General features: G+C 43.1%; 1 protein-coding gene across 4 annotated transcripts; it reads right to left on the reverse strand.

The window, feature by feature from the left end:
- Positions 1–2562: 2562 nt before the first annotated feature.
- LOC124229239 (membrane-spanning 4-domains subfamily A member 8-like) lies at positions 2563–16137 on the reverse strand. 4 transcript variants are annotated; one of them, XM_046644353.1, is made up of 7 exons: positions 16018–16137; positions 15023–15245; positions 12999–13121; positions 10020–10079; positions 8388–8525; positions 3220–3333; positions 2563–3034 (listed from the first exon to the last, which is right to left on the reverse strand). In XM_046644353.1, the coding sequence occupies exons 2-7, from the start codon at positions 15239–15241 to the stop codon at positions 2930–2932; spliced, it is 759 nt and encodes a 252-aa protein (XP_046500309.1). In that variant the 5' UTR covers positions 15242–15245; positions 16018–16137; the 3' UTR covers positions 2563–2929. The 4 variants fall into 4 exon arrangements, with proteins under 4 accessions (XP_046500309.1, XP_046500310.1, XP_046500312.1 ...); XM_046644354.1 differs by having other exon boundaries at positions 15023–15242; positions 16018–16076; XM_046644356.1 differs by lacking the exon at positions 12999–13121.
- Between the last annotated feature and the right edge of the window lie 6993 nt (positions 16138–23130).

Genomic DNA, 23130 nt, shown 5'->3' on the forward strand with positions numbered 1-23130 from the left:
TCTCTGTCTCCATTGTCACTACCTAGTCCAGGCATTCAACAAGTAGTTATTGGGCACCTATATCCCGTTCCGCTTCCCCTAACCATGGTTGTGTGCTTACAGCTCCCATTTTAACTAGTTTCACATGGGGAGTCTCTGATTACCAAGGGCAAGAGAGGGTGGGCGGATCACAGTCAATTCTTTCCCACAGTGAGGATCATGCACCATCAAGATTCTGGTAGACAAAGGACAATGATTTTATCATCATCATCACCATCGATCTCCAGGGTTGATACACTTTTCTGTAAAGGGCCAGATAGTAAATTTTTTAGGCTTGGCAGCCCTTATAGTCTCTGTCATGCCACTGAACTCTGCTGTTATAGCACCAAAGCAGCCAGGGACCATTTGTGAACAAGTGGGCATGGCTGTGTTCTAATAAAACTTTACTTACAAAAACAGGTAGTGGGCCAGATTTGGTCCACAGACCTTAGTTTGTCAGCCCCTGTCCTGGACTATCACTAAATCTCCTCCTGGGTTCCCCGCTTCTTGCCTTCACTCTCCTCCAATCTTTTCCCTACAAAGCAGGCAGAGTGATCTTTCACAACCATAAACCAGATTACCTCACTCTCCTGCTAAAGCCACCCAATGGCTTTTAGCTCTAGAATAAAATCTGCATCTGTTATGTGGCTGCTGCCTGAGTTTCCAGTCCCTTCGTGAGACATTCTCTGTCTCCTCCACTATGTTCCATCTGCAGGGCTTTTCTCTTCAGTTCCCTGAACACTTGAAGCTCTTTCCTGATTGAGCAACTTTGCACAGGTTGTTCTCTCTTCCTGGAGTAGTTTTTACTGTACTTTCTGTGTGGCTAGGTACTTCTTTTCCTTCGCATCTCCTCTTTAGAGAAGACTTCCTTTCAAAAACTCTGCCCCTCTTCCCCTTCCCTAGTAATGTCTATATGAGCATCCTATGTGTTTTCCCCATCACTTTTCGTTGCTTAACTCATCACATGACTTGCCTGTTTCACACTCTGGTATGTAATTGCCAGAAGGGCAGGGACTGTATCTGCTTCATTTGCCACTGTGTACCCAGAGCCTGGCATACAGTAGGTACTTTATGTTGCTGAATGACTGAATGAATGGATATGGAAGGGATTCTTTCCTGGAAATAAGAGGATACTTTTCATTCTAGGAAATATTCAGTGAACAGCTGCTATCTACCAAGGCTTATCCTGAGCCAGGCAGGAGGGCTAGGAGCTAAGGAAGACATTGTGTCTACACTCAGGGAGACCAAATCTATACAAATGGTACAAACTGTGGGCGGTAAGATTTCTGGGAAGGAAAAGTCAGGGTGGTGTGGGTCATAGCATGGCATTGGGGTGGGGGGTCCTGGGAAGCATGTGTCTTTCCTTGATGTGACATAACCCCTCACATCATAATGCCCCTTCTAAAGACTGAACATACTTTCCCAATGTATTGTCCCAATGTTTTTATGGAGGAGCTGTAAATATTGCAAGTGTGAATAAACTACTATGAAACATAAAGTCACAGTTCTATTATTTTTTAGCCACCATACAAAAATCAGAACTTTTTTCAGTCAAGATGAAAAAGAAATCCTCAAAGTTAAACTCTGAATGTCATCACTGCCAGGTCACATTTTTCACCCTCCCTTCTCCCTCCACAAGACTGCTTTTCACTTGGATGCTTCTGGCTGGGAACCTAAGACAGCTTCCCTGTGGAAGTGGAACTTGAACTTGCCAAGTGGAGAAGATGAGGGCAGGCATACCAACCAGGATTTTACGAGAAATCTCAAATTCAAGGGTGATGAGTCCTGGGACCCAGGGCCTGATGAAAAGAGGTATAATCACTTTGCAGTGGTTTTTTGCACTGACTGTACATTTGAATCTCACAATCTCACTTGAGATTTGAATCTCAAACTCCCAAGAGAGGAGCTTGAGCACAGAGACTGCAAAGAGGGCCAAGGGCAGTGCCATATTGGAGAGCAACACTTTAGGGGCAAGAGGAGAGAGATGGGCTTATGTAGGAAAATTAGGAGAGCATGTGGAGAAGCTGGAACAGAACCACGATAGTGTTTTAAGGAGAGAGTGGTTTGTGGGGTCAAATCCTGCAGAGGTCAAGAAAGATAAGGATGGAAGCAGAACCATTGAACTTGGCAACTTGGAGCGCATTGGTGACTTTGGTGAGAATAGTGTATATTCACGAGTACTATTGCATCAGTGGTAACAGGACAAAAGGATTGATCATTTTAGTGGATGACTCACCCTCCCCAATGGTCTTCCCAACAGTGTTGTTCCTAATTGCCCTAAAAAAACCCCTTGTTCTCCTTTAATGCCCCACTCAAATGTTGCTTCCTTAACCAGGCTTGTTCCCTGCTTCCGCTGTTCCTTGTCACATCCCTGCCAGAATAAATAATATCCATCTCTGTTCTCTCTCTGCACATCCCCACATCTGCCCTGTGTTAGAGAAAATTACTTGCATGTTGTCCTTTCTTGTGAGGCCAGAAGTTCCTCGAGGTCAAGGACTTTGTTGTGTTCACCCTCCTCCTGCCATGAGTAGAGTCTTGAACATATCAAATGCTTAGTACATATTTATTAAACGAATGAATGATTAGAAGGATGAAGCTTGGGTTGTATAGACTTTTGTTCCTCTAGCCCACAAGCTCACACAGGTAAGCACAGGAATATGTACACACAAAGACCCCATGTTCCCCCTAGGGAAGACCTCTTTGCTAAAATCCACTTTAAATTCCTGTCTCCTTTTTAATAGAGGAACAGCACGATTTACCATGCTGAACTGAATGAAGTCCAGATGCATGCAGTTGGAAAGACATATCCCTTAGAATGTAAGGGAAAGAAGAACTTGGGATTCAGTAGCCCAGAAAGGGGACATCTTCATTTGGTTCCAGTGAAAGATGCTTCTAGAACCTTTGGCTTTGCTTATTTGGAGACCTGGACCTCGTTGGAATAAGCTGATGGGGGGTTCGCTGGTTCTGGGATGACCACTGGGTTTGACACACAAACAGTTGGGTAGACAACGCCCACCTAGAAAACACAGGCACACAGTAGGTCCATGAATAAGGGTGTAAGGAGGACCAGGCATGCGTGGAGGCCTCTAGACACTGCGGGACTCCTCCTACTCCTGGGCAGGAAAGGGAAGCATGAAAACCCCTCTAGTCTCCACCCCCTTTGGGGCATTTTCCACCTGCTGAGGAGCCCCCAGGACTCACGTTGTTGTGTTGACAGCAGACCAGTTGGCAGCCAAAGTGGGAGGAGGTGCTTGCAACGCAGAATTCCAGAATGCAGAAGATGAGCAGCACAGCAGAAATAGCTGATCCAGGGGTCTGGAACCAGAACGGGTGGGGAGGACATGAGTGCTGGCCAGGGAGTTCCAGGTCTGGCTTGAAGTCTGGCACTGCAATGGATCATCACCATGGCTTTGAGGAACTCCCCCAACCTCATCTCAGCCTCATCAGGAAATTATCTCACTGGGTTTTTGTGAGGGTCAAGTGTGTTTGTAAAAGAATTGTTATTTTAGCATTTACTACCAGTGCTCCTCCAAGAGAAAAAGGAGTCACTGTTTAGGAAAACATCACAATACCTTGCTTCAGGTAAGGGGATGAGGCCTGAGGGTGTGCTCTGGAGTCGACACTGAAACAGTAAAACTGTTCTGTGTAGGAAGCAAATAGAAAGTTGGGAGCACGGACAAGCCACAGAGGGAAAAGTGAGATGGTTAGAGGAGAAAGATGTGACTGAACAACATGATGGGAAGGTGGACCCTGCAGAAACAGGCGTCCTGAGAGCAATTAAGAGTTTACGTGATAGGGACGTCAAATCTTCAGTCATCAGTAGTTTCCTAGGCTCTAATATAACCCTCCATCTCTCTGAATCTTTAGAGAAAGTCGGCCACTGAGACAACCTTCTTGGCTTATGACAGTGGCGTTTTGTGGAGGGAAGTAATTGGGGCTGTCTTTAGCTTGGGAAAAAGAGTTAGTGATAGGACTCTGACATTGAACTAGTTCAGCAGTAGTAGATGCCACCTAAGGACCAGGAGAAATCTACGCTGTCACCTTGCTATTCTGCAAAAATGCCCAGGAGAATGGGGCCTCACACTGCATCTGGGGAGAGAGCTTGAGTAGAACCCATTTTAATCTTAAAGGACAAGGGATGAATGACCCAAATAGCCATGTGGATTCCAATTACCTGAGATAATAAATATGAGTGTAAAAGCACTCAGAACAGAATAGGTACCAAATAAATGTTTGTGAATTATAATTTTTAAAATGGCATTGGAGACAGTCCACTGCTCAAAGAATTCTCCTTTTTGGAGAGACCTCTCCTTAGTACATTTCCTTCTCCTCCCTCCCGCTTTAGCAAGCATTTATTAAACATCTGTTTGGTACAAGTGGCCAAGAAGAGCATCGTGAGAGGCACAATCTAGCGAGGGAGACAGATACAGATGTAGATCATTATATTCACTTCTAGCATATGAGAGCTATAAAAGAGCCCCACAGAGTGCCTTAGGGGCACCGAGGAGGGAGGTTAATTTTTACTGGAAGACTTAGAGAGGATAGAGGAGGGAGAGGGTGTCCAAGGCAAAGGGAAAGGCAGGATGAGGATGTCTTCTTAGTCAATGAATCTCAGAAGCTTAGGGGAGAAGGGCCTTTACTCATTCTACTGGTCCTTTCCAAATATATTTTTAACAATAAAATTCTTTCATCAATAAGACCTTCCAAGAAAAAGGGTTCCCCCAAGAGCTTTGGTATTTATAATTCGATGGGCAATGATTCATGCTCGTTGAGCTCCTGGAGTGCCCCATCTCTTGGGTCATCATTTGCAAAGTTCTGATGAAGCCCAGTCCTCCTTGGTCAGGTCGGGGGCAGCCAGGATGGGGAAAATTGTCTCTCTAAGATCAGACATTGCCATAACTGAGATTAGAAGCCAAGTTTTCCGACTCAAAAGTTACTGATCTTTATACTTCAGGGCACTGGCTGGCCTGCTGAAATTAATCTTTCCTAAATCTCTCCCCCACTTCTCCCTCCTTAGCTCCTCAACCAGGAGGAGCTCCCTCATTTCTTACACTGGGCAATTCATGCCTCCTTGGTCCGTGCTTTCCCAGTAGGAAAAGACCGGAGTGTTCTTCAGTGCTTGCTTCTCTCACTGGAGGGGAGTAGCTGGAGGTCAGGGTGAGTAAAGGGTTAGAAGGGAAGTGAGCTGTAGGGCACAGGGAGTTGGAACCAAATCTCTGGGGAGCAATGAACACCTGGCTGAGGAATGTGGACTTTAATCCTAAAGCAACTGGAAGCCATAAAATGTTTCCAGGAGGGGAGGAACTCAAGGTACTTTTGATAAATGACATGAAGTTGGTCCATAGGTTCTCTGGGGAGAGGCTTTTCTTAGGAATCTTGGAGAGAAAAGTCCTGGGAAGGACAGTCTGATCAAATATAGGTAACAGTTAACAGCTACCATGTATGCAGTACAAGCCATACCTGGTGCATTCATATATTCATTTGACAAATGTCTATGAAGTGTCAGATATGTGCCAGGCACAGTTCTAGGAATTTGAGATATGGCAGTGAATGAAACAGAAAAACATCTCCGCCCTTAGGAAGCTTATATTCTAGTGGGAGGAGACAGACAGTAAGCATGAAACGAAACAGACAAGTCAATTGTAGAGTTTGTTAGATGTTTAAAGCTATGGGAAAAGTGGATTAGGGGAAGGGGAGTTGGGATTCTGGGATAGTGCATGTCGATGCTTGAGACTTTAGGTACGGTGTTGGGTCATTTGGGCAGGCCTCATTGAGAAGGTGAATCCTGAGCCATGGCCTGAAGGTGGCGAGGGAGGGAGGGAGCTCTGCGGGTAGCTGAGGGAACATTCCAGGTCTGAAGATGGAAACATGCCTAGGGTTTTCGAGGAAACATCAAGGAGCTTGGTGTGGCTCAAGTGTGGAGAGCCAGAAGTCGGTATAGAGCCTGGGAGCAGAGGGCACCAGAGGACCAGCATCTTTAGGCCACTGTAAGGATGTTGGCTTTTTTTTTTTTTGAGTAAAACAGGAGAAGCGGAAGGTTTTGAGCAGATAAGTGATGTGACCTTACATTTCAAAAAGGGTCACTCTGGCTGCTGTGCTAACAACAGCTGCAAGGAGACTAGGGTGGGAGCAGGAGGAGCATTTTGGTGGCTGCTGCAGTGGCTGAGCTGAGAGGTGGTGGTGGCTCGGGCCAGCGTGATAATGGAGGGACTGGTGAAAAATGGCTGGATTCTGGATGTATTTTAAAGGTAGAACCACCAGGATTCCCTGAAGAATTGGCTGGGAGGTGTGACAGAAAGAAGGGGGTCAATGATTACGCCAAGGTTTTGTCCCGAGCAACTGGAAGGACGGAGTTGCCATTAGCTGAAACAAGGAAACAAAGTTTGGGAAGGAAAATCTGGAGATCAGATCTGGATGTGTTAATTTCAAGATGTTGAGTGGACAGTTGGATACAAGAGACTGGAGTTTGGGAGCGAGGTTTTGGCTGGAGCTCTGCCTTTGGAGTCATTGTCCTAGAGAAGTTGTTTCTCTGTGAGAACGCCAAGGCAGTGAGCATACAGAGAAAACAGAAGAGGACCTGGGACTGGGCCTAAGAGACTGGGGAAGAGAGAAGAACCAGCAAAGGAGACAGAGAAGAGAGCGACCAGCAAGGGTGGAGGAGAACCAGCCCCAGGGTGGAGCCTGGAAGCCACACGAAGTCCACCAAACAGGAGAAACGAGTGGGGACCTTGAGCAGACTTGGTGTTTGGAGAAATGAGGCTGAAAGTCTGATTAGAGTGAGTTCAAGAGAGAATAGGAGAGGAGAGAATGGGAGACAATGAGTGTAGACAATTTTTTTAAGGATTTCTCTGAAAGGAGGACTAGAGAAATAGAGTGGTAGCTGGCAGGAAAGTAGGAAAGTAGAAGGTTGGTTGGATTGTTTCTCAAGATGGAAGAAACAAAAGCATGTTTGTATGCAGATGGAAAAGCTCTAGTAAAGGGGGACAGTCGATGATGTAGAAGAGAGGCGGGACGAGGGAGAGGGGAGAGAAGGTGGAGTGATAACGTTGAGTGACCGGGAGCGGACGCCCTCTGTGTGCAGATGGAGAGACTGCGTTTACATGGGACTCATCTGTGGCTGCCCTGTTCCTCCCGGTACCCGTGAGTCCCGTCTGGCTGTTGAGCACTTGAGATGTGGCTAGTCCCAAACTGAGATGCGCTGTAAGTGCGAAATACACACTGGATTTCAAAGACTTGGGGCCCGAAACGCAAAATACCGAATTAATAATTTTTTTACACGGATTACATGTGGAAATGACAACACTTCAGATATATTGGGTTCAATAAAATGTTATTAAGATTAAGTTCACCCATTTCTTTTTTTCTTCTTTTTTTTAAAATTAATTTTTTTTTTGATTGCAGTCACATTGGATTATAACAATATAAATCTTTCGGATGTACATCATAATATTTTTCAAATTCTCTGTAGATTACATCATTCATCACCCAAGGACTAATTATAATCCATCACCACACATGTGAGCCTAATCTCCCCTTTTGCCCTCCCCCCTACTCCCTTCCCCTATGGTAACCACCAATCCATTCCCATTGCTATGTGTTTGTTTGTCGTTGTTTTTATTTTCTACTTATGAGTGAGATCATACGGTATTTGACTTTCTCCCTCTGACTTATTTCACTCAGCATCATACCCTAAAGGACCATCCATGTTGTCGCAAATTTTTTTTCTTCTTTTTAAAGGTGGCAACTAGAAAATTTAAAATCACACTATGCAACTCACGTGCTATTTCCACTGGACAGCATCAGTCTATAGCACAGTTTGATGAATTACGGTCCATGGGTAAAATTGTGCCTGCTGCCTACTTTTCTCAATAAAGTTTTATCAGAACACAGCCCTGCTCATTCGTTTGTGTATTTTCCATGGCTGCTTTTGTGCTATAGGATAGGGTTGAGTAGTTGCCACTGAGCCTGGATGGCCTGAAAGTCTTAGATATTTACCATCTGACCCTTTACAGAAAATGTTTGCTGACCTCCTCTCCATAGTAATGGGCAGAAAGGCAAGAATGGAGGAGGGGCACAGGTTGGTGGGTACATATGCGTCATATGTGTAATTGCCTTTAATTCTCCTAGCAACATCATGGATAGGTGTGGTTTTCCAAAGACAGAAACTAAGACTAAAAAAAGTCACGTGCTTAAAGTAACCCAGAAACAAAGCTACAGGTCAGGGACTTTAGACTCTGTTCTGAGTCTGACAGCACCTCCTTTTCCTACAGTGCTCAGTGAAGAAGCTTGGTTGTTGGGCCCTGTCCAACAATTTCCTAAATATAGCTAAGTCGGAACCCAGAGGAGCGTGGGTTGAGGGGCATACTCACCACACCCCAGGTGTCTGGGTAAGGAAAATGGTCAGTGTAGGCATAGGTGGGGATGAGACTCAAATCTGTGATGAAGAGTATGATTCCAATCACAGAACAGATTGCACTGACGATGTTCAGGCTCAAGCTGCCATTCAGCTGAAGAATACACAGAGGGTCAGGGTGGGAGAGAAAATGATCATAGCTGAGATGAGCAGAGACTCAACAAATGTTTCTTTCTTTCTTTTTTTTTTTTGCTGAGGAAGATTAGCCCTGAGCTAACACCTGTGCCAATATTCCTCTGTTTTGTATGTGGGTTGCCGCCACAGCATTCCTGACAAGAGGTGTAGATCCGTGCCCAGGATCTGAACCCATGAACTTAGGCCGCCAAAGTGGAGTGCACCAAACTTAACCACTACACCACGGGGCCGGCCTCAACGAGTGTTTCTTAATGTGGCTTCCCAGAAACCTAGTTCTGCAGCAAGTAAAGAGGTGTTCTGTGCAAAAAAATTTTTGGGTAAATTAATTTTGAAAAAAGCTGGGTTGAACAAAGTTAAAAAGGTCTTTGCTGCAGGACTTCTCAGAGCCTTTAACAAGGATTATGGATCTTCCAGAGTGGAATACAAAATAGAGATTTTCCAACTCTACCTAACCATCGTCACAGAGCATCTTGTGGGACAAGTGTCCCCAAGAATAATCTTTGGGAAGCACTCAACCCATTTATCCCATAGAAGATAGGCAGGAGGCTCACCCCCAGTGTCCTGGGAGGTGACAGGCTCTGACGCTCCATGATTCTGGGCCATGTGTGTAAAGATAATGCCCAGAATTTTGAGCTTCATTTTGGAGATTTTCAGATGGATTTCATCTGGTCCTAGGGACCTGGCCGCTTTGAGGCTTGTTACCCTAGAACACCTGCTCATGAGAGAAACAAAGGTACTTTCTATTTTTTTCCTTTTTTTTGGTGAGGAAGATTGTCCCCAAGCTAACATCTGTGCCAATCTTCCTCTATTTCGTATGTGGGATGCTGCCACAGCATGGCTTGATGAGCAATATGTAGGTCCGGACCTGGGATGTGAACCCACAAACCCTGGGCCTCCAAAGCTGAGCACGTGAATTCAACCACTACCCCACCGGGCCGGCTCCCAGAGGTACTTTCTTGATCCATTGCTAGGGGACCACAAAGCCTTGTCCGTGTTGATTTTCTGAGCTCACTTGGCTGGATTCCTTAGGGAAGGAAGCAGGCAGGTGCCTGGGTTCCCCTGATTTCCCTGCAGAGATGGCTGGAGGCCTACTCTGTGCTCTGCTCTGCTGGAGGGGTGCCCTGAGCCCCTGGGAGCTTTGTACCCCCTCCTCTAAGGCCCAGTTAGGGAAGCTATTCCCTGTCTCTGTGTCTCCACACTCTGAAGCTTTAAGTAAGGTGGCTGTGTTGCCCTTCCCTCCTCCAAATCCTCTGGACTCTTTCCTCCTTGTGACTCTGGCTGGGTTCACATGGTCCTGGGTGTGAGTAGGGGCGAGCCTGTGTGTCTGTGCCTGTGTCTAGTTATAAGTAAGCACAAGGATGAGGAAGGGATTGCATGTTAACCTTCTTCCCTGCCTTGTGTCTCTCTCCTATGGGTCCCCAGCTGGGAGGGCCAGTCTCCAGATATGACTTACCAGGCAGGAAGATTTTGGATAATTTTCTGCTGACACTGAGAGGGATCCTGAAATGATGAACTGGCACAGGAGAGAGGGGGTTTAGAAAGAGGTCAAAGGTTAGGACCCATCTTCAGGCTTCCATGATTCTGGTCCCACACATATTCTCTCGCACACACTAGGTTCCTCTGCTGGGACCTCCAGCTCAACACGAGGAAAAGAATGAATGAACGAATGCATGAGTGAGCTGTTTTGCACCACAAGACAGGGTAGTGAAGTGGGATAAACCAAGATTTTAGGACCCAGCAGACCTGGTTTTAAATCCTGGCTTGAAACTCATGTGATCTTGGGTAAGTTATTAATTTCTCTAAGTCTTTGTTTCCTCACTTGAAAAATTCAAAAAGCTGCATGTCTTCCTAAATGTCATTGTCATGAGATAATTGATGCCTTGCATCTGGCATTTGGTATATCTTGCACCTAGTAGACCCTATACATAGTAGGTGGTCAATAAAGGTTACTTCCCTCCTTGTCTTTTATTTTCCCACATGCACATCTTGTTGGTTGCCCATCTTTATCTAAGGATGCAGTCAGGCATGGGGGCTCTGGAGAGGGGAGGGAAAGCGTTACCAGCCTCCCCACTGCTTTTAGATATAAGGCCAACATTAGTCCTTGCCTGCCTATATACCTCAGTCACTCAAAAAAAGTTACGTCTCTAGGATGCTGAGCATCAAAAAGAGGATGATGAGGTAGATCGTGGGAATTTATTTCAACACTGGTATTCCTCAGGCCTCGTGGATGGTGGGTCACTGCAGTGGTCTGTGAGGGCATCAGCTATGGTCTGATAAAAGCTTTGCTGAGCACTGCCACATGAAGTGTCTTTTTCACCTTGCCTTATTTAACTGTGTGATGGCCCATCAAGCACTATTATCATCCCTACTTTACAGAAGGGCAGACTGAAGCTTAGAGATTTCTTAAATAACTCACCCAAGACCATTTCAATAGCAGAGCTGGGAATCAAATCTAGGCAGTTGACTCCAGACCCCGTGTTCTTAACCCTCACCCTATACCCCCTCCCACTCAGGGTGGATGCATGTGCTGTGGATTGCAGATGGTTTTACAATGAAAACTTACTCTAGCTGCTTATGCCTTCTAAGGGGAATGCCATTTTTCCTATAAGTGGAAAAATAAATCTCGGTCTTACACCCTTCTGTTTATAGAGACTGGATGAGGAAGGAAGGGAACAGAAGGCTGGACTTCTGTTGTCCCCGCCAGTCCTTTTGAGGTGCCAAGGGAGATGGGCCTTTATTCTGGAAGAAGACATTAATGATCTTTAGGAAATGGATAGTTCAGGAGTCAAGAAGGTAACAGAGAACAAAAATGCCCTGCAGAAAAAAGGGAGGAGGGCCCTCAGGGCTGGAGGGAGCTGAGCCACCTGGCAGAAGGGGAGATGGCTAGCAAGGCATTTGAGATGTCAGGGCAGCCACTGGACACTTAAGAATACTCACTAGAATCTAACACTCATTAGCAATGTAGCTGTGGTGTCAGTCCTTTCCATTGCCCCAAACTCCATGAAAGTTGGTCATATGCACACAGGTAAGGGGTCTGGGTGAGGAATAGGGACTGAGTTCCAAGTCTGAGTCTGAGTCGAGAAGAGAGAAGACCACAGCCTTAGTGGAGGATGCTCAGAAGGAGGCTTCCAAGAACGTAAGCCCTGCCATTTTGCAGATGTTGCGTGAGTGCGAGGGTGGAGGATATCTCTAGGCTATTTTATTTAAGTCTCATGGGATAGGGTGACTTTGGCTGATATCTAGGTTACTCCAGAGTTATGCTATTTGTGGGAAAAATTGCATTTGAGTCACGGATAGATGTGTGAGTCAAGGGACAGTCTGTGTAACAGCAGGAAGAAAAAGGAAATGGGTGGGTGGAGAGGGAGAAGGAGGGACTGTGTGTGTTGGGGTGGGGGGCGGAGTGTGGAGGTGTGTGTAGGGGAGAGGACACTGGGGGAATGCAAAAGAATCATAAAGGCAAGAGATTGGAGGGGAGAAAGCACTTTTGGTTCTTAACCTTTTATGGAGTCACAGATCACCCTGAGAATCTGCTGAAAGCTATGGACTTTTCTAGAAAAAAAAAATCTAACATAGCAAATATTTTATTAAAACAGGGACTCTGAAGCCCATCTGTGGACTCTAGGTTGAGTCCTCAGAGCTTAATGACTGCTCTGTGGCTGGGCAGTCACTCTTGACCATTGGGGGAAATATTTTTCTCCTGGAGCTCAGGCTGTGGGCTTACTTTGAACAGTTGAGGGTTATTCCCCAAACGTCTTTTGTCCAGATGGGTGTTTTTGTGTGAATTGGAAAAAGATGCCCCCTTTGGGTTGATGAACTAGAAGAAGGCTCCCTGACCTCTGGGGTGGGCCAATTAGAAAAAGCACCCCGTCTGGGTGGATGGAGCCTTGCAGGGCTGTCACTTGGTGTTATGGGCTCAATTGTGTCCCCTCAAAATTCATCTTTTGAGGTCCTAACCCCCAGTACCTCAGCATGTGAATGTATTTTGAGATAGGGCCTTAAAGAGATGACCAAGTTTAAACGAGATCATTAAGGTGGGTCCTAATTCAATATGATCAGAGTTCTTATAAGAAGAGGAGATGAGGACACAGACACACAGAGACCATGTGAGGACACAGAGAGAAGACGGCCATCCACAAGCCAAGGAGAGAGGCCTCAGAAGAAACCAACTCTTCTGACACCTTGATCTTGGACTTCCAGTCTCCAGAACGGTGAGGACATCAATTTCTGTGGTTTAAGCCACTCAGTCTGTGATATTTGTCATGGCAGCCCAAGCAGACAAATACACTTGGTGAACAAGACCTGAGCTGGATTCACACATGTGCTGTCTTGGAGGGGAGATTTCGGGAGGCCAAAAGCTGCTCAACTTGACAAGGTGCCCTGAGTCTGCTGACACTTCTGGGAGCTCACTTGCTTGGTGACTCTCCTTACTCACCAAGACGCCTCCCCAGAAGGGAAAGCCTCCGTAGAATGAGATAGCTACATAGTACCCATAAAGGACAGTCAGCATGATGAAGCCGAGGCCGATGTGTATCAGGCCGATCAGGATCTGGACGGTCTGCAGGAGAGATACAAACCGAAAACTTTGTTTCTGAAGCTGGATCCTGCGTCCCCTTTGTGCCTCCTTTTTATATGAATAAACCTGTTGTTTCCCTAGTCTACAAAGTCATATGTAAAACATAAAAGTCAAATAAAAACTTCCCATAATTTCTCCCCACTCAGAGGAAACAACAGCTTACATTTGGTGTATAATTTTCTGTTCTTTTCAAATATATACATTGATAATACAAATGGCTCTGTATAATTAGCTTAATATTTCATCATCAACACATCCCTAGGGTATTAAGTTTTCTTCAAACATATTTTTTAAGGGCTGCCAAGATTCCATCATGTAAATATTCCGTGGAGTAATTGGGACAGAAATGTTGGACAGGTAAAATTGTTTCTATTTTTTCATATTATAAATAACACTGTGATGAACATCTTTGTGGATAAACCTTTGTGCTCATCTCTTATTTCTTTAGGATATGGTTATGGATTGACTTGTGTCTGCCTCTCCCCTGCCAAATTAATACGTTGAAATTCCAAGCCCCAGTACCTCAGAACGTGATCTTGTTTGGAAATGGGGTTGCTGTGGATGTAATTAAGTAATAGGAAGTATGCCGGAGTAGGGCGGGCCCCTAATCCTATGACTGTTGTCCTTTTAAAGAGAATGCCATGTGAAGAGACACACATGCACACAGGAGAAAGCCATGTGTGCCAAGATTGAAGTTATGTTGCCATAAGCTGAGGAACCACCAGAAGCTAGGAGATCTGGAATCGATTCTTTCCTAAAGCCTTCAGAGGGAGCATGGCCCTGTGGATCCTTGATTATGAACTTGTGGCCTCCAGAACTGAGACAATACATTCCTGTTGTTCTAAGCCACTCAATTCGTGGTACTTTGTTAGTGCAGCCATGGGAAACAAATATAGATATTGTCTTGCACAAAGGGTGTATATACATCCATATGCATATATGTATAAACATACATGTGTTTGTAGTATATATATACACAAATATTTTATTTCCTGAAATTTGTACAAATGGTGGCAAATTATATGCAATATCTGCCCCTTATTTTTTTCCATTAATGATATATCTTGGACTATGTCCGTATTATTACATAAGGAGCTTCCTTGTTCTTTTTATAGCTCCACTCCATTTCCTTCTTTTGATGCACGATATGTACATTGATTTAACCAGTATTATATTAATGAATATTTTGGTTGTTTCCATCCTTTGTTATCACCAACTTGCTGCAAGGAATAAGCTCATACATATCACATCTCTCATGTGCACAAGCATATCTGGAGGATGATGTCTCAGAAAGGGACTTATTAGGTATTTTGCAAATTTGCTAGATACAAATTGCCATCCACATGGGATGCATCGATTGACACTCCCATGAGCAATGTACTGGAGTGGAGCTAGGATTTAAGCTTGGGCATCTGGATCAGAATCCACGCTTGTCATCATTCAGCTGCATAATGAAACTGGCCTCCCCTACCAAGGACAGCCTTTCAGGGGGCCAACTGTTGTGAACTCTTGTTTTGTTGGCTGTCTATTGGGCAAAAATTCCATTTGATCACATTGGGTTTAGATACCACCCTCTGGCTCGCTAGACCCACTTTCTTCCACAGGCTACATGGATGTTGGCAACAGGACCAGTGTTCAAGCTTACTGCTTTTTTGTTGCTTTTCTTCTTCTTTCTTAAAATGCCTAAATCAGAAAATACAAGGCCCCATACAGAGGCCCTGGTGATGTTGCACAGCTGAGCTTTCTAATAGACCTGAGTTTGGCAAGGCCGGGTCAACTCCAACCCTACTCCTAGATTTGGAGTTTCTGTATTTCCAAACCTCATCACTCCTCCAGCTCCAGCCGTTTGTGACTGCTGGCCTGCAGAGGGAAACAGCACTTACCCCTAAGGCTTTGCCTTCTTTCAAGGCTCTCTGGGCAGGTTGCACACTCACAGATGGCTCCAAACCAGGTGGGCTCCTGGAAATTACGTGGACTTGGGGCTGGTTGCTTGGATAAAGGGACACCTGAGGCATGCCCCCTGGGATCACAGGATACCCGTTTTGGGGTGTTACCACAAACACAGAATTGGCCGTGGGGCCTGCTGAAGTCATCGAATTCATGCTGCTAAAAAATAAATGCGATAGAGTTATCCTTCATGTATGCACTAATGTCAACATTGAAAAAGGACGTTTGCCTCCATTAGCTCATGTGAGCATCTCAACACCCCTATGAGTTTACTAATCCTGTTTTAGAGATAATGTTAGGTACCAGTTACAGGGCATTTATGAAGTGCCGGGCAGTCAGTGTTTTACAAAGACATCTCCTTTAATCCTCACAGCTGCTTGGTTATACAGATGAGAAAACTAAGACCCAAAGAGGTTAGGCAATATGGAGGGTGAGGGCTGTGTGTTTTTCATGTTTGTGTCTCTCATAGTGCTTCACGTGGTATTTTGCAATAGCAATACTATCTGGTTACAAAATTTCAGAGCTGAAAAGTCTCTCGGAGAACGTTGAGTCCAATTCTTTCAACTTCTCGAAAAGGAAACTGAGGCTGGGAGAGTGGATATGAATTCCCCAACGTCCCAGTCATATAAGTATTAGTTCAATGGAGATCATTCTTCTCAAGGAAGCCCTGTTGCCAGTGTAGTGTATATTAATTGGATGTCTCATGCTGCTCAATTTTCTAGGCTACTTGTGAGTTCTGGTCTGGTTTAAAAACTTTCCTTTCTTTTCTTTTCCTCTGTCTTTTTTGGATCAGACGCCAAAAAAACTGGTACAATAAACCCTACCACGTGCTCCAACCCACACCCAGATTCACTGTAAATCTCATGTGGCAGAAAAACCTTATAACCATCCCTCTATTATCCATAGAAACCATTCGTTTAAGCATACTCACTTTGCTGTGCCAGTGGCTAAGTTCCTCCTGATCCTGTTCCCAACGCTTTACTGCAGGCAACTCTTGTTTTCCCCTCGAGAGACTGAGTGCACTGAGTTCAGTTGGATATGTTTAGAAAGAGTTGCTTAGAGCTCAGCTCCCCCACCCATATTTACTTCCTGTTCTGGCCAAGGAGACAATTAAATGCAATTCAGTTGGGTAAGTGTTTAATGATATCTGTGTGGAGAAGAAAGTGAAAGTGCTGTGCTTGGTGCTCTGGGGGAGACCGGGGAATGAACTGGGCACTCAGGTGTAGTGTGTGTGGCTGTAATGCAAGACAGAACTACATAAATGCCACAGTAGAGAAACAAGAGTCCCCCGCAAGAGAACAGAGGAGAAGCTGATTTACTGGGTTTGAAGAGAATAGGGAAGACTTCAAACAGATGGTGGAGTTTTGAAATCAGTGAATTACATGAGAAAAGGGGAGTCCCAACATGTGAAATGAAAATTGCAATCAACTTAAGTCTATTTTTTAAAATCTTTCTATTATTTTTATTTGTATGTGAGTTTTTAAAAATATAAATTGGGTCATGCTCTATGTTACAAGTCTATTTTTATGTAAGTCAGAGCCTAAAGAAAATCAGAAAACGCCCACAGGTGCACAGCCAACGTAAGCATGATGTACGTCACGTGACTTGCACAGGCAAAATGTACAAGAACTGCTGTAATAGGCAATGAGTCTCTGGATGGAATGGTCCATGACACATTCACCTTTGTATTCCTACTGGCATATAATAGGCAACCAACGAATGCTCACTGGATGAAGAAGTGAAGCTGATAGGTTGGCTAGAACTTTGTAAAATGTCAAGAGAAAGAACATTATTACAGGCAGAGGGTATGGAGGAGGGCAAAGGCATGGAGGAGAGAAGGTGTAGGACACATTTTGGGTATGGCTAATGGTGGTTGAAGCATTTTGTGGGTGAAGGGCATTGAAAGCAATAAGGATGAAAAGATAGATGGAGGCAAACCTCATGTCTTTAACTCGTTTTTCTATCAGATTTCTGGACCTTTGTTTCTCAATTTTTAAGAGTTCTTTACATATTGGGAATATTAGCCTTTTATCTGTGATATCTTTTCTCCAAATTTGACAATTGTCTTTTGACTTTGTTTATGGTGGTTTTTAAAATCATACAAATTGAAAAAAATTTATGTGGTAAAATTTATCAATCTTTTCTTTTATCACTGCTATAGACTGAATGTTTGTGTGTCCCTGGCCCCCACCCCCAATTCACATGTTGAAACCTAATCTCCAATGTGATGGTATTTAGAGATGGGGCCTTTGGGAGGTGATTAGAGTGGACCCCTCATGAGTGGGATTATTACTTCCTGTTCCTGTCATGAGAGGGATTGGTACTTCCTGTTCCTGTCATGAATGGGATTAGTAAGTACTTCCTGTTTCTGTCATGAGTAGGATTACTACCTTTATAACCTCAGAGAGCTCTCTGGCCCCTTCTGCCACGTGAGGACACAAGGAGAAGACATCTGTCTATGAACCAGGAAGTGGGTTCTCACCAGACCCTGAATCTGTAGATGCCTTAATCTTGGACTTCTCAGTCTCCAGAACTGTGGGAAACAAACGTTTGTTGTTTAAACCACCTAGTCTATGGTCTTTTTGTTACGGCACCCCAAATGGACTAAGATAATTACTCATGGAGTTTGAGTCATTGTTAGAAAGACTTCCTAAAACTAAGATTAAATAGGAATTCACCTGGAGTTTCTTCTAGTACTTGTATGGTTTGTTTTTTTAACCATTTTGTAGGTAGTCCAAATAGCCTTTATTTTCTCCTCTGACAGTAGGTGTTTGGTGTCAAGGTACATTTTTCCTACCACAATGCTTTCTTTCTCCAAACTGTTAATTTTGTTTTACTGAATAATGCAGTATGTGATTTTACTTTTTACATTTTGATTCCTAATACATTTAGGGTTTATTCTCCTGTATGATATGAGATATGGATCTAATTTTATATTTTTCCAAAAGGCTATTTGGTTGTCCCAGCACCACTTGTGAAACTGTCTCTCTTTACTCCAGCGATTTGAAATGACGTTTTTGTCACATGTTAAATTTCCATATGTGTTTGGGCCTAGTTCTGATCTTTTTCTTCTATTCCACTGGTCTATTTATTTACCTATGTGTTAATTCAACAATGTTTTAATTATGGAGGCTTTTTAGTATGTTTCAATGTCTGATAGGGCTATCCTCTCCTCAGTTTTTCGTTTTCATTATTTTTCTGGCTATTCTTGCATGTTTCTTTTTCCGTATGAACTTTAGTGTTAATTGTATACCTCCATAAAGCAGCTTGACAAGTTTTTGAAAAGATGAATGACATGAATCAACTTATATTGAGGGAAGTAATAAGAGGCATTTGAATGGAGACATGTAGGTGACTAAGCCCGAGTTCTTTTTGGGACCAGCCTTAAGCAGCTATTGTAGAGGACAGACTTGTCCACGTTTTTATTGATTTCTCAGAAATGACATCAACTTCCTAGAAGGAAGAGACATACAGGAGAGAAGATTGTTGTCCAAATCTACTGTAGAAATGCTGTTGATTGCCCCATCCATAATGCCTTGTCCTGCTCTGGAAGTCATCTTTAGTTTCTGTGCCTACAGATAATTCTTGCCTCTCTCTTCCTAAGGATGGTTGGGTGGGGGCAGACCAAAAGTGCTGGGAAGTTAATACTCCAGGAATTTTTCTTAACAAATGAAAGGTGGGTATTCCTGGATAATTATTCTAGCTCTTTACTGCTCACACCCCAAGGGATAATCCTGAAGTGTGTTCCATCTGTCTCTTAGAAAGTCCTCATAAAGATTGAGCCCTCTGGGTATCTATCCTAAGAACCTGAAATCAGCAATTCCAAAAGTCCCATGCACCCCTATGTTCATCGCAGCATTATTCACAATAGCCAAGTCATGGAACCAACCTAAGTGCCCAGCAACTGATGATTGGATAAAGAAGATATGCTATATATATATATATATACATATACAATGGAATACTACTCAGCCATAAAAAAGGACAAAGTGGTCCCATTCACAACAACATGGATAGAACTTGAGGGTATTATGTTGAGTGAAACAAGCCAGACAGAGAAAGACGAACTCTGTATGACTCCACTCATAGGTGGTAGTTAACATATGGACAAAGAGAACTGATCGGTAGTTACCAGGGGAAAGGGGAGTGGAGGGAGGGCACTATGGGTGAAGTGGTGTACCTACAACATGACTAATAGTGATGTACAACTGTAATTTCACAAGGTTGTTAACTATCATAACCTTAAAAAAAAAAAAAAGATTGAGCCCTCATTCTCTGGAACAGAACCCCCATTCATTAATGCATACTTTATTGGCTTTCCTCCCTTCCTGTATCACTTTTCCATTTTCTCACAATCTCTAAATCGTTATGTCAGCATCTGCTTTTGGGGGAACCCAAAATACGACACCCACTGACTTAGTTTCTGAAATAACTGCCAAGTGTAAGAGCATGTGAGACTCTAAAGATTGAGATAGGTTATGGAGGCTGTTGGTGTAGTTTAACCTTCCCCACCCCCCAAGTGATGCCCATGTCCCTTCTATGGCATTTCTGCCAGTGCTAAACACTTTTAGGAGTGGAGAACTCATTGCTACTCTAAGTTCTCTTTTTAGGGAAAGGTAGTGAATGGATTATCTTCCCCTTATCTATTGACCTAAAGAGAACAGAGTATCCCTAAAAGATTCAGTCTCTTTACAGTGATCCCACCCATTCTGGGCATGCTGATGGCTTAGGCATACTTTTCTGCATTATGGTATCACTTGGGGTCCCAGAAGAAAACAGAAGGCAGTCTTAAAGTGCTTAATTGAAGGAAGATTAATGAAGGAATTATTTATAGAAATGTGAGCAGGGTCATGGGAACCAAAAGGGATGTTGACACAGTTGGTAACCAATAACAGATGGAAGCTGTTATTTCCCCTCAGCCTTAAGGGGCAAGGGGCAGGAACCATGTTCCTGTATCAGCAAGAGCTGTAGCTAAGGACATGAGCTGTGTAATATGAGCTGAGGCCTTAGATAGAGGAATTCAGCTACTGTTGAAATTGTGACCAGAAAAGGGGAGCGTGAGCAGGGCAGAGAAGGGCTGTGCTGGCTCTTTCACCTGGCTCTCCAGATCTCCTCTCCATCCTTCTCCATTCTATTGCGTCCCTGGGGACTAATCTTTATATGGATTTCATCCACAGTGACCCTTGCTGGCTGGCTTCCAATTGGTTTCAAACAACACGAGACCCTACTAGGAGACTGGAGGAGCTAAAGGGCAAATTATTTATTCTTTCACTTTCCTCCCTGGGGTGTTGCCAAGGGCTGGCAAGCTCCTTGACCAAAGGTCACAATGCCTATCAAAGTGGCCTTTTGTCTCCCTCTTTGTTCTCCCCCACCTTGCCCCAGATGGAGGAAAACATGATACCTATGACTCTATTTTCTATTTAAAGGATGAACTTGGAGTCTTACTCATGGAAATTAACGCAGGACTCCCAATAAATACATTACCACCGGTCTTCCCCTGGAGAAGGCCTGGCTCATGTAAAGCTCAGGGTAAGTGTATGAATATCATTTTTTTTCCCATTTGAAACATTTGGATCCATTTGTATCCATGTGGATCCATCAACATTTCCATCCATTTGATACATTTTTTTCTACTTTCTCTTTGGATAGAAAGGAGTTTATGTAATCTCCAATTCCTCCCATAATTAAAAATTGTTTCTCACTGTTACAGCAAATTCTTTTCCCTCTTATAAAAGTTCTCGTGAATTGAGAGTGGAGAGTGGGGAATCCATGAGGATGCTAGAATGCCAGTAGAGACTTTGGTCTTTTTGATTCAAACCATCATATCTACAGGACCTACATATTTTCCAAGAAAAGAACATTGAAGAGAACCAAGGTATACAGAGGTAAGTCAGTTAAGTTTATAGATTTCTAGAATTTTCACATTTAAAGGCCTAGATTCTCCTGTCCCCAAATAAATACAAGGATTTCTAATGCTGAAGCAATGCAGTTGCAGAAGATGCCTGTTCTCCAAGATTAAGATAGGTTTATGAAGGATGAAGAAGGAAACCTTTCCTTTAGAAGGTTTCGCTTGAACTGGATTCATAGTCCATCCTTGGAGGGCATGAAAGAATAAAGGCTGCAAAGCCTCTCAAAACAGTGAGCAGAGCTCCATGTTGATTGGTTTCAAGAAACTATTTAGCCCTTATATGCAAATATAAGGTAAAGGCTTTCAAAAACTCCTAAGAAGAAAAATAATAAGAAATTATATACAAAAATCTTTCCATGCTGGGAAAAAACTAAAATATAGGCCCTGTAGTCACTGTTTACAAAGAGAGCCAAATAGTGAATTACACTCTGTAATTTGTACAAATATATTAAATAGGTTAAAAACGTAGTTGTCAGATGACTGAATCTTATAATGATTTTCTACTTGAAAAAGGAACTTCCCAAGTGAAAAATTAAATAACTAAATGAATAATAAAAGTAAAGATTACACTTGGAAATCGTACAATGAAATAATGTGTAAATACCATACGGAATAAAAAGTTTAAACAAGATTCAGTTTTTAAAAGCTTAAGAACTTTCTTTGCCAAACTTTATTTTTTTATGAGAATAAGAGACAGTCGAACACTGTCATGGCCTCCAGTTCTCTGCCTTCTTATAAGATAAAGAACAAAAGTTTGCAAATTGACAACAGGCTAACAATTTTTAGTCATAAAAATGAGAATAAAAAAAGAAGACAAACACATACAAGTGACTGCAGCATACTCTTTTTTTTTAATTGAATGCAGTTTTATGACATGAAATTAAATCTCAATATTTGCTTATTATACAGCTAATTCAATTTTTCATATTCTTGAAAACAACAGTGGGCTTCCTCTTGCCCTGTTAATTCCCAAAGATGTTCTTCCTTTAGAATGCTTTCCTTTCTGTAGGTCAATTCCTTCTTTGCACATATACACAAGAAACTTCAACTAAGTGTTCAGTGGTCTCTGGGGAATCCAGATGCTTCTGTGGCTCTTAACAGTTCTGTCTATATTTATCGAATTCTTCATAAGCTGACATTTCTGGAATGATTCCCTCATAGCCAGGAAACGCTGTGTTTACATTACGGAGGGGAAAATCACTGCATAAGCCATGTGATGAACAACTCTTCTTTGAAAGTCAAGGACTGCTCACCAGCACTGTGTATTAGGAATACTGGTCAGAAAATGAGTTTAGATAAGGCCACAGAAGATCAAGCACTGTACATAAAACTTAAAAAAACAATCCTAAAAAGGTCAAAAGGATAGCATGAAATTAGAAAGTGGACTCCTGTATCCATTGTGTTAGCCTATATTAGATTTTGAGTGAAATATTTGGGAGAAAATCTAGAAATTATTTGGTCTAGCCCTCTTGCTTTCCATATGAAGTAACCGACACCCAGAGAAGGCAGTGACTTGCTTGCCACCTCCAGCTAGTTCGTGGCAGAACCAGGACGGTCCTGCTATCTTCTAGCCCAGGGTAATGCTTTCACTGTAATAAAAAAGGGCAAAAAAAGAAAAATATTTATAATAAAGTATCTATTTCATTGTGTAAAATTTCAGGCCTCAGTGTATTAGAAGATATAATAATTAGATGCCTGTACATTTTTATAATAAGAAGTTGGATTTAAAGAAAGCAAGAAAATCAGAGGCCGTCTGTACAAGAAATGCAAACAAAAAAAAAAAACAAAGAAAGAACGTAGGCATAAGTGAGTATCACTGCTGTAAGAATAAAGAACAGAATAAAGTAATAAAAAAACAGACTTATTGGTATAAGATAGGAGAAAGAAGGATAAAATGTTAATCTATGTAGGCAGACCAGGGCAAGGCCAATTACAGAATTTTGAAACACAGAAATTGAAGACTATTTTTATAATTAACCAGGGCAAATACAGTGTTAAGTCCCTGTGTTAATGACATGGAATGGGGAAGTGAAAAATATTCCAGAAAATGTATGTGCTATGAGAGATCCCACCATAGGTTGAGACACACGTTCATATGATGGTCTTAACGTGATCTTGGGTGCCATGATCTTCAAA

This window comes from Equus quagga, chromosome 17, assembly GCF_021613505.1.
Source record: "Equus quagga isolate Etosha38 chromosome 17, UCLA_HA_Equagga_1.0, whole genome shotgun sequence".
In the NCBI taxonomy this organism is placed as follows: domain Eukaryota; kingdom Metazoa; phylum Chordata; class Mammalia; order Perissodactyla; family Equidae; genus Equus; species Equus quagga.

Bases quoted from the DNA above. Each gene is read 5' to 3' on its own strand.
- LOC124229239 (XM_046644353.1), bottom strand. From the start codon at position 15,241: ATGAATTCGATGACTTCAGCAGGCCCCACGGCCAATTCTGTGTTTGTG. The intron at 13,122-15,022 runs GTAAGTGCTGTT...TCTCTCCTGCAG, and splicing joins AAGAAGGCAAAGCCTTAGGG to ACCGTCCAGATCCTGATCGG. The intron at 8,526-10,019 runs GTAAGTCATATC...TGTATTCTTCAG, and splicing joins ATCCAAAATCTTCCTGCCTG to CTGAATGGCAGCTTGAGCCT.